Source organism: Martes martes, assembly GCF_963455335.1.
Source record: "Martes martes genome assembly, chromosome: 9".
Classification (NCBI taxonomy): domain Eukaryota; kingdom Metazoa; phylum Chordata; class Mammalia; order Carnivora; family Mustelidae; genus Martes; species Martes martes.
In genome coordinates this window covers 22,254,177-22,265,843 of record NC_137896.1, presented here as the reverse complement: position 1 = coordinate 22,265,843, position 11,667 = coordinate 22,254,177, and the positions used below count along the sequence as shown (strand labels likewise).

General features: G+C 47.3%; 1 protein-coding gene across 2 annotated transcripts in view; it reads left to right on the top strand.

The window, feature by feature from the left end:
- The window catches only part of CNBD2 (cyclic nucleotide binding domain containing 2), a 56,009-nt gene extending 46,764 nt beyond the window's left edge, over positions 1-9,245 (top strand). For both annotated transcript variants that reach the window (XM_080812972.1, XM_080812973.1), the window contains exons 12-13: positions 3,288-3,451; positions 8,901-9,245. In XM_080812972.1, coding sequence (XP_080669098.1) covers positions 3,288-3,451; positions 8,901-9,219 — 483 coding nt within the window. In that variant the 3' untranslated portion in view covers positions 9,220-9,245. The remainder of the gene's footprint in view (positions 1-3,287; positions 3,452-8,900) is intronic.
- Positions 9,246-11,667: the final 2,422 nt, after the last annotated feature.

Below are 11,667 nucleotides of genomic sequence, written 5' to 3'. Positions count from 1 at the left end.
CAATGATAATGTATTGATATTGGTTCATTAATCATAACAAAGGTATCTTACTAATATAAAATAATAACAGCAGAAACTGTATAGGGGAACTCTGTACTAGCTTCTCAATTTTTCTAAGTCTAAAATTGTTCTAAAAAACAAAGTCTATTAGAAACATAATTATCCGGGGTGCCTGGTGGTTCAGTTGGTTAGATGTCCAACTCTTGATCTAAGCTCAGGTCTTGATCTCACGGTGGTGAGTTCAAGTCCCAGGTTGGGCTCCATGCGGGGCTTAGAGCCTACTTTAAAAAAAAATTATCTAGTAGTTAGTTAGCTGGGCGGGGAATGCATGGATGAAACAAGTTGGGCCATGAGTTCATCACTGTGGGAGCTGGGCAGCAGGTGGGCCTCCGCCTGCCCCAGGGAGGGGCTGTCTTCTGAAGCCCCACATGTGGTCATCATTGTGTGTGGTTTGTCATAGTCCAGAGAGTGGCTCCCTTGCCATGCCCTCTGTTCCTCAGTGACAGTATCTCCAGGGTCCTCCTCACATACCTGTCACCCCCTGTTGCGGTGGGCTCTTCATGCTTCTGCCCCATGGGACTGGGAGTCTTCCCAGCGCAGTACTGGGTGGGAGCCCCAGCCCCCCAGCACAGCCCTCCCTGGAGGTGCTGGAATTTTTCCAAACTCTTAGGAAGCTTTTCCTTTTTTCAGCAAAATTCTGCCTCCTGCAACTATTAACTAGCTCTTCCCCTAAACTCCCCCGCCCTCTGTGGAACAAAACAGAAGAAATCAGCTTCCTAGCCACATGATGGCCCCTTAGATACTTAAATAATGCCCATTTTGTTTTTCATCCAGCATTTCTGGAGCTAGGCACAGTGCCAAAGCCCCGTGAATTATTTTCTCCTTTGGTCAAAACCTCCTACGTTCCTTTGGACAGTGTGGCTTCCAGCCCACTCACCACTCACATTTCCTCCAGGGTGGCTAGTGCTTCCGGGTAAGATGCTCAGCACTGATCTCGGGGCTCCTGACACCCTGAGCACAGCCTCACCCACCTCCAGGCAGAGCATCTGGGGATGCCGGGCACCTGGAGCTGAATGAGGGCCCCAGAGGGCGGAAAGGCATCGCCCGGTTGGACAGATGGTGGCGGCCCCGGAGGTGGTGCAGTACAGAGAGGGAACAGCAAGGTCCCTCTCGTCAGGGGCCTGCCGTGCTGGAATAGGGACCTTGGCCTTGATTCTCTAGGAAGGCCTAGAAGGCTTTGGGTGGGGGCTCTGAGCAAATACTCAGCTGCCTCGTTCATCACACAGGGCCCAGCCCAGAGAAGGCCCCCCAACCCCAAATATGTGTTAGCATGACTCTTGATGAAAATGCCTTGAATGTCTCTGTTCCCCCTGCTTTCAAGGCCCTGGCTTCATTTGTAGGAGAGTGAATGGTGACAGCTGTGCTTGTATTCACTTGGGAGATCCCATTTGCCTAATATGGGCAGCAGGGGTGTGAAGCTGGGTCAGTCTTTGAAACAGCAGAGGTTGGGGCCTGGAGTAGAGCCTCTGTTTTGAGCCAGGAGGTAGTAGGGGAACCAGCTTCTCCAGGGAACAGGAAGACCAAGGTCTCAGGTGGGGCAAGCCGGAGCCATGGGCAGGGCAGAAGGGATATGACAGATTGGGGTCAAGGTTGGGGGTCCTCATCTTCATTTTGCTTCTAATTAGACAGCTGTGTGGCCTCAAAAGAAAATGTGGAAATTCACCTGGGTGAGCTGCTAACTCGAATGTTCTGTGACCCCATCTGAGTATTCATTCAGCAGATAGCTCTTGAGCATCTACTGTGCTCCAACCCTGGCCTAAGATGCCAGTGTGGGCAAGGAAACTGATATCCTTCTTGTCCTCATGGGGCTGATGATCTAGTCTGGGGACAGACAATAGAAAGATGAATTAGCAAACACATAACAGTGCAAATTGCTGTTAGGAATGGAAGAGAAAGCTGGGTTGTGGGGCAGGGTTCTTAAATGGAGCAATCAAGGAAGCCGGCTCTGAGGAAGTGACATTTTAAGTTGAGACCTGAGTGGTGAAAAGAACAAGCTGGGGGTGACCTGGGGGAAGAATGTTGCAGACTGAGGAAGAGTAGGCTCAAAGCCTGAGGCCAGAAGGTGCTTGGCGTGTCAAGTGGACTGGGAGGGAGAGCAGCATGGCTGGATAGAGTAGACAAGGCATGGCAGCACAAGACCAGGCTGGAGAGTCAGGCAAGGGTGGGCTAGCTCAGACCTTGGGGCCACATGAGGAATTTTCGTTTGTCCTCCGTGCTGTTCGAAGGTATTTCAAGGGCATAGTCAGCAAAGGGCCGTGACTGGCTGGTGTGTGTGGGATGGGTTGCAGGTGGATGAGGGTACCTGCCGGCAGTGCTGCCCTCAGTGGGGTCCTGAACAGATTGCTGCTTTCAAATCCTGCCTCCACCTCTTTCTGTCCTTGGACCTCTTTGTGCCTCAGTTTCCTCAGAGTACAGTGGTTGAAAGCATGGACTCTGAAGACAGAACCCCTGGGCTCAAATCCTAACTTTATTGTTTCCATGCTGTGTGATGTTGGGCAGAGTTCTCAGCCTTAGCAGCATCCTCTGTAAAATGAGGATAATGGTAGGACCCACCTCATGGGGGTTTGGGATGGTGTCAAATAACTCAGTACCCACGGCAGGGCCAAGAGGGCCTGGGGTGAGCAAATGCCCAAATATTGCTGTCGTATCGTTGTCATCATCATGGCCAGGGAGCCAGAGGAGTGACTGAGCTGCAGAGAAGGGTCCAGTGATCCCCAAAGTCTGTGAGGGACCAAGAAAGTGACTGAGGTTCAGTGGGGACACGCGAGCAAAAACCTGCAGAAAGGATGAGGGACGACGGTGTGGTGGCTGCAGAAGGGGGAATTAGGAAAGGAGGACTCGCCGTTGGAATTCTCTCACTGTCTTGAGGAAGAGAAAAATGGGTTTACTTGGTACAAGAGTCGAGATTGGACCTGGGCAAAACCTTGTGAAATACTGTCCCCCTGGGGGACTTCCTGAGTGTGACTCTTGGAAAGCCTGTGTGGAGGTAGGACACGGACAGTGTGCTTTCCTTACAGGCTCTTCTAATTCCAGCAGCCGGAGGCCTTTGATGTCAAAAGTGTAGCATGAAGGAGCCCTGGACTTCTCTCCATCCCCTGCAGAATGACCCCCAGATGGATTCACCTTCAGCCTGGGGCCTCGTTTTCCCCATCTTCCCATCTAGATAATCTGCTGGTAGAAGTGTACAGTCTCTGAGATGAAACCCTCTGGAACTTTCTGTTCCCCAGGGTCTTCACCAGATCCTCCTCCCGGAGAACCAGCTTGACACTCGGCCTTTGATCCTGGTGAGCCTGGGAGCTGAAGTGATACGGGTGACGAAAGAAAAATTTTGTGAACTGATGGACAGCGAGGTAACAGAGAAGTTGTCCAGGCTCAAGGTCAACTACCCCAGGTCAGTGCTGGAAATGTGCATACATCCCACCAGACCAAATAAACAAATTTTCACCTATTGTTTTAGTAGAAGAAAGGAAAAAAGTGCTAATACCTAATGCTGAAAAGGGGGAATGAAGCCAGTAGTTGTTGGTACCCCTTAAATTATCTCAATCCTTTTGATAATAGATTTAGTATTATGTTGCAAGGGCTATGCCCTCTGAAGTAAAGGTCTACCTGTGAATTTATCTAATTATGGGAAAAGCTGCATGTACTGAGATGTTCATAGCAGCCATATTCTTGATAGAAAAACCACTACCACCATCACCCAAACATATCACACTAAGGGGATAGTTTAGAAATTGTGGTGCATTTCTTTGATAGACCATAATTGCTATATTAAAAAAATTGTAAGTTTAATGGTTCTGTAGGAGGAGGGTAAAATCGGTGATATAATGATTCATGAAAAGGACAGGATGCAAAACTGTATATATACTATGGCTATGCCTTTGTAAAACACAAGAGAAAAAACTAGAAGGAAATAAAAGTGCTGACAAACTGTGATGTTGCCAAATTTGTAAGAGTCATTCTGTCTGGAAGGTAAAACTAAAAGATATTTCCTGGTTATCATTATATATTCCTCTCATATTTAATTGTTTTTGTAGTGTGTATGCATTGCTTTTATAATGAGGGAAGAAAAGATACTTTTTTTTAATTTAAATTTTACTTCATTAACATACAGTGCAATATTGGTTTCTGGAGTAGAATTCAGTGATTCATCACAAGTGCCCTTAATACCAATCACCCATGTAACCCATCCCCACCCACCTCCCTCTATCAATCCTCAGTTCTCTATCTTAAGAGTTTCTTATGGTTTCTTTCTCTCTCCTTCCCCCCTCTTCCCATATGTTTATCTGTTTTCTTTCTTAAATTCCACATATGAGCGAGATCATGTGGTACTTGTCTTTCTCTCACTGACTTATCTCACTCAAGTCATACTCTCTAGCTCCATTCATGTTGTTGCAAAAGGCAAGATTTCATTCTCTTTGCTGGCTCAGTAATATTCCATTATGTATCTGTCACATCTTCCTTATCCATTCATCAGTTGATGGACATTTGGGTTCTCTCCACAGTTTGGCGAAAAGAAATAGTTATTAAAAGTTGTTGTCGGGGGGCATCTGGATGGCTCAGTTGGTTGAGCGTTGACTCTTGATTTGGGCTCAGGTCATGATCTCGGGGTTGTGAGATCAAGCCCTGTGTTGGTTTCCATGCTGGGCGTGGAGTCTGCTTAAGATTCTCTCTCCTTCTCCCTCTGTCCCTCCCCAAACCCCTAAAGAAAAAGTTATTGTCAGGATAGTGGCATTCTAAGTGGGCTTTTTTCCTTTATTTTCCAAATATTTAGTAATGATATTACTTTTGAAATTTAAAAAAATCTACCTTGAAAGAATTGATCAAAAGATTTATTTTTACTTTTCCCTAGTTTCCAAATCTTCCAAGGTGAATATGTCTATAAGGTGAAAAAAAACTTCATTTTTTTATGTAAAAGTTAACTGGACCAGTGGTTGCAAAACTATTTTGATCTCGCACTGTTATTACTAAAAAGTGTTTGCATTTATACCCCTTAGAATATATGTAAATAGGAATAACATGTTAATTTATTATTATTATTACATACATATATTGTTGTAGTAATATATATGTTATGGACGTACCAAAATTCTTTAGACAAATAAGACAAAGAGGAATATAAATGACGTCCTATATTTTTTTTCACACACCCCAGTGGATCTTGTTCACCTCCCTAGATGACATGATGCTGCCATCCCCACTGGGACCTCCAGCCTAGACCACTGGGCCCTCTGCTTTCACCTCCTCCCCATTAGATCCTTTCAGCATTTCTGTGCTCTTGCTAAAACCTAGATCTGGCTATGTTAAAGTCCTGCATAAAACCTGGGTTGCTCAGTCGGTTAAGTGTCTGCCTTCGGCTCAGGTCATAATCTCAAGGTCCTGGGGTTGAGCCCCAAGGCCCCCCCCCCCCCCCGCCGGGCCCCTTGCTCAGTGGGGAGTCTGCTTCTCCCTCTCCCTCTGCTCCTCCCTGCTGCTGGTGCTCTCTCTCTCTCAAATCAATAAATAAAATCTTTCAAAAAAAAAAAGGGATTTTAGGAGCCTTAGATGATGAGTGTCAGTTAATGGCTGTTGAACTGAAATTCAGAAGAGGTTTCCATGGCCTTGACGGTGGCAGACATTTGAGCCCCTGGCATCTGTGCCGTGCAGTCAGCGCTTTGCTGCAATGATCTGCAATGCTGACGGATAGAATTCTGGCTTATTCATTCACTGTTGAACTCATGGTTCCTAGACTGCTAAAGCAGGCACAAAACAGATCCATTATCTAGCTCAAATCCTCCATGTTTTAATTGAGGACTGCGGAGCCCAGGAAAGAGGACATGATGTCCTGAAGATCACAGGGTTGGTGGCGGTGACACCTGTCCTATGAATGCCAGGGGCTGGATAACCTGATGTCTCTCCCCATGCAAAGCACAGGGGCTGAGTTCCCAGGAGAGAAGGGAAATCTCCGAGGGCCAAAATGGAGGAGAGCCTAAGAGCCAACACACAGAGTGTGATCTAGTGTGGGATTGCTGGGTGGGGGTGGGCCGGGCCGGAGGTTAGGGCCATCTTGGGCTGAAGTTTTTACAGCCTGTGGGGACAGATGAAACTTTGAGTTCACATGAGGCAGAGATTGGAACGGAAACCCTTGCACCAAGCTGAGGCCCTTAGAAGGGTGACCCTGTTTTGTGAAAAAATTAACTAGAAATCAGTATGGCCATCAGCATAGGGGGTGACATGGAATCTTGTCTGTCTTAGCTTGGACTCTGAGTTCCCCCACCCTAGAAGCCCCCCTAAGAATCTGTAATCACACGCTTGCTCCCTCCTAGGTTTTGGTGAGTCCTGTAAGCATCTTTAAACTTCAGTGTCCGTGTTTGTGAAATGGGTAGTTGTAAGGATTAAATGGGTTAACAAGTAAAGTGCTGGGCACTTTAGTGCTAAGTCAGAGTTAGATATAGTCTCTCTCTCTCTCTCTCTCTCTCTCTCTCTTTTATGGAAGAAATAGGGAGTTAGAGGAATTTTCTTTTTTTAAAGATTTTATTTATTTATTTGACAGGGAGAGATCACAAGCAGGCTGAGAGAGGAGGAAGCAGGCTCCCCTCGGAACAGAGAGCCCGATGCGGGGCTCGATCCCAGAACCCTGGGATCATGACCCGGGCTGAAGGCAGAGGCTTTAACCCACTGAGCCACCCAGGGGCCCGGGAGTTAGAGGAATTTTCTAAGTGGAGGCTATCCAGTAGTGTGCTGGTGAATGTTTAATAACCAGCTCTCAGAGGGGGGTGGGAGGGAAGCCTGATTTGAAGGGTGTCCTGATTTCCGTGGTGTACACATTCCCACTGTGGCCAGTTTCAACCTACCAACCTGAGGTCGCTGAACCAGGGGGTCGAGGAGGGTTCACATAATCACCACTGAGCCCAGAGGAGCTGACTTCGGCATGCCACTGGGACCAATGGGACTAGCCAGGAGCCCGTTCTGACCTCTGGGTTTTTTATTAAGTCGATCTCTCTGGATCAAAGTTGACCCTGCCCTGGTCAATATAATGTTGCCAGAAGAATGTTCTAATTTGTTAGTGACTTATTAGGCTTGCTTCCTTAGGTGAGAGTATAGGCAAGTCAGGGGAAATGGAACATGCCTTCCCTTGCTGTGGTCTCAGAAGGAAATAAGCCAATGAGTGCTGAGCCCACTCCCCCTCCCTCAATTTCCCCAACCCTCCCATGCTCATGCTGGTTGGGGTGGGGGAAGTAAAGCCAGGGCACCAAGACCAATCCAAGGCAGCCACCAATCTACTTTCTGCCTTCATAGATTTGCCTGTTCAAGATGTTTCATATAAATGGAATCATACAATGTGTGATCTTTTGCAACTGGCTTCTTAGCATAGTGTTTTTAAGTTTTATCCATGTACTTCATTTCTTTTTTTTTTTTTAAGATTTTATTTATTTAAGAGAGAAGGAAGAAGGAAGGGAGAAAGAGAGAGAAAGTTAAGCAGACTCCATAGTGAGTGCAGAGCCCAACATGGAACTCTGTCTCTGTCTCACAACCCTGAGATCATGACCTGAGCTGAAACCAAGAGTCGACGATTAGCCGACTGAGCCACCCAGGCACCCCAACTTCATTCCTATAATGTATATATCACACTTTATCCATTTGTCAGTGGATGGATGTTTGGGTTGTTTCCACTTTTTGGCTATGATGAAGAACGCTGCTATGAACATTCTCATGCAAGGCTTTGCGTGGACATAGGTTTCCATTTTTCTCGGGCATATACCTAGGAGTAAAATTGCTAGGTTGTAAGTTAACCCTGTTTAACCTTTTGAGGAACTGCCGTACTCTTATCCAAAGTGATGTACCAGTTTGCTTTCCCATCAGCAGTGTACCAAAACCCGTATTTTAGTATCTCCACCTCATAACACATTTTTAAAAAGATTTTACTTATTTATTTGTCAGAGAGAGAGAGCAAGCGCACAAGCAAGGGGAGTGGCAGGCAGAAAGAGAAGCAGGGTCCCGACTGAGCAAGGAGCCGATGCAGGACTTGATCCCAGGACCCTGGGCCATGACCTGAGCTGAAGGCAGACGCTTAACTGACTGAGCCACCCAGGCACCCCTCATAACACATTTTTATCTGTGTTTTTAATTACAGCCATCCTAGTGGGTATCTCATTGTGGCTTTGCTTTACATTTCCTTGATGGATAAATGGTTACCTATATAATTTAACTTCTTGGTAGCCACGTTATAAGAAGCAAAAAGAAGTGAGTGAAATTGATTGTTAAAATATATCTTATTGAATTCAGTGTTTCTCAAATATTATCATTTCAACACGTAATCACCATAAACATTATTATTTTTTTTTAAATTTACTTATTTGACAGAGAGAGATCACAAGTAGACAGAGAGGCAGGCAGAGGGAGAGGGGGAAGCAGGCTCCCCACTGAGCAGAGAGCCTGATGTGGGACTCGATCCCAGGACCCTTAAATCATGACCCGAGCCAAAGGCAGAGGTTTAATCCACTGAGCCACCCAGGTGTCCCCACCATAAACATTACTAATGAGAGTCTCTCCATTTGTTTTTGCTCTCATTCTTTGAAATCTAGTATGTATTTTAAACTCACAGCACATCTCTAATTCAGACTGGCCCCACCACAGGTACTCAGTGGCCACATGTGACTCATGGCCACCACACGGAACAGTGCAGTTCTAGGGGAAGAAAGTGGGGAAAGGGAGAGGAGGCAGAAGAGTCTGGGAAGAGGACCCTAGGTGGGACAGAACACACTGTGTTTAGGAATTGGAAGAGTGACAGGAGACACGGCTGGAGGGGTAGGGGGACAGGAGGAGCCGGTGTGGGAAACTCAGCATCTGTGCCTCACCTTTAGTGACGAAGATTTGTGCCGGAAGTTCCTTCAGGAGAACAGCTGGAATATCTTCCGAAAGGACCTACTGCGGCTGCTGGTGAAGCCTCGCCAGCATCCGCCGTTCACCCCAATCCGGCCTAAGAAGAAAGGGAGCTGCAGCTCCAAGTCTCTAATTCTGGATTTGTGTAGCCTCAACAAGGAGACTAAACCTTGTCACTCCATTTTTATGGCATCCCGGAAATACCTTCCCCCATTGAGGATCGTCCAAGGCATCACAACACCCCGATATAAAATCCAAGAACTCCTGCCTCAGTATAAGAATGCAGGAGTCCTTGTTTAGACCTAATAAAAGATGTTGGGTTGGTCATCCTGTTTCCTGAGTGACCACCATGGGAGTTGTGGGGCTTGGAGTTGGGCCTCCTGGAGGCCATGGGTCTGGAGAGATGTTTGGGGGCGGCAGCTGGGGCACTCTCTCCCTTGATACTTGCTGGGCTTGAGTGAGTGGACGGTCAGGAGGCTGGGGGTGGTCTCAGGGTAGGAGGGTCTTAGCTGGTGAGACGGATGGGAGGTACAGAGGGGCTCAGATCAAAGTGAGCAAGACTGGGGTTACAAACCCAACTGCCTTCCGGAGGCCACGCAGATCATCTGAAGGGTTGCATCAGAAGGACCGGGCAGGCAGCAGGCGGTGGTGGGGACTGGACGCACACTGGGACTGGGAGCAGTTGCCTCGCACCCTTGTTCGATGCCATGCCAGGAAATAATGCAGGCCCGGTCCTGCCAGTCTTCAGATTTTTCAAGAGAACCAAGAAACTCAATATTTTAGATGATTCCTACTGGTTTTCCAAAGTGAGCAACGAATTCAAATTGTTTTTTAAATACTGTGTTAGGCAAACAGAACATAGACGTGGGCTGTGTTGGGCGTCCAGGCTGCCGGTTTGACAGTGTTTATCAAGTTTGTCTGACTGGGTGTTGCTGGAGACTAGAGGAGGCTTGATGGGGGGGCGGGGAAGGGTGGTATAAGGAGCCAGAGAGACAGACGGGCAGAGTGACAGGAGCAGGCATCCTGGGTACCAGGACAGGGAGCCAGCTGCCCGAGAGAGAATAGACAGGCCAGAGATGAGGAGGAGGTAGGTTGGACTTATGAGGGCTTCTCGGCCCTTCGGGGGGGGTCCCGAATATGTGGCTGCCCGTCAGTTACCTAGCCCGACTCTCTGTTGGTAGCACTGGGCCAAATCACCTCTCTCTCTCGGAAAGTTCCACAGTTTAGCTTTGAGAGCACCGGGGGGCCTGGGAGAGGCCACAGCCGTACATGAGCCTGGCCTGGCTCATGAGCTGCCAGGAAAGCCTTCCTCCACCCATAGCTCCCCAACCCACACATTCGCCTACCCTTCCTGGCAAGGAGGGAGTTACAAGGGACACCTGAGTGCTGAGCTGGGCCTCTGGAGCTCTGGAGGGCCTGGCTCTGTTTCTAGGTCACTGAACCCCCTTGAATCCTGTACCTGCTCCCGTTTCCCCAGTGGCAAAGTGAGCAACCTGGACAAGATCAATGGTCTTCATGAGAGGTGAGTATAGTTTGAAAAGCACATTCAACATTATAGTTCTGTTTATGGAATTTAATTTTTTTTTAAAGATTTATTTATTTGTGAGAGAGAGCACGAGCCTGAGCAGGGGGAGGGGCAGAGGGCGAGGGAGAGCCAGACTCTCTGCTGAGCAGGGAGCTGGACTCAGGCCTCTATCCAGGACTCTGAGATCATGACCTGAGCTGAAGCCAAGAGTTGGCCACTTAACCGACTTCGCCACCACAGTGCCTCTGTTTGTTGAATTTAAAAGAAAACTTTTTATGTTGCACAGCAAAAAAAGAGAGGTATGGAATTTTTCTACCAGAAGATGTTGTGGACATAAAAAAGTAGAGAAGTAGAAGTCTTTTTTTTTTTTTTAAAGATTTTATTTATTTATTTGAGAGAGAATGAGTGAGAGAGAGCATGAGGGAGGAGAAGGTCAGAGGGAGAAGAAAGACTCCCCAAGGAGCTGGGAGCCCGATGTGGGACTCCATCCTGGAAGTCCGGGATCATGACCTGAGCTGAAGACAGTTGCTCAACCAACGGAGCCACCCAGGCGCTTGAGAAGTAGAAGTCTTAATCATCTCTGACTTCTCTGATAGCTCCAGATGGCCAAGGAGTCTGGGATGTCTGCAGCAGGTATGAAAGGGCTCTCTGTGACCTATAGGAATGATGTGGCACTGTTTAGGGGCTAGGTAAATTGGGGTGTCTGGTTATATTCAGGGATCTTTCTGGATTTAGGGCTCTGGCTCCAAGATGATGGTATGGACAATCTTGTCCATTCATTTGAAATTTATTTACTTTTGTTTATGTTTGCTTCATAGTAGATCCGAAGGAGGATAAGTGGCAGTTTCTCTTCCCTCTTATTCTCTAGGCCAGGTGTCGGCAAACTCTATGTAAAGGGTCAAATAATAAATAGTTCAGGTTTTTCAGGCCATACTGTTTCTGTTGTAACTATTCAACTCTGTTGGGTGAAAGCAGCTTTACTGTTCCAATAAAGCTTTATTTACAAAAAGAGGTGGTCGGCCAGATTTGGCCTTTGGGCCCTCTTTGCTGACTCCTACTCTAGCGGTGAGGAGCCCTTGAAAGTTCTTGAGCAGACGTGACATGACCAGAGAAGGGGTGAGAAGCTTTTTATTGAGTGCTTATTTTGTGACTGCCATCTTGCCAATCATCTGACTACAGAGGCTGATGACCTTTGGGTTAAAATCCCAGCTCTGCCTCATATT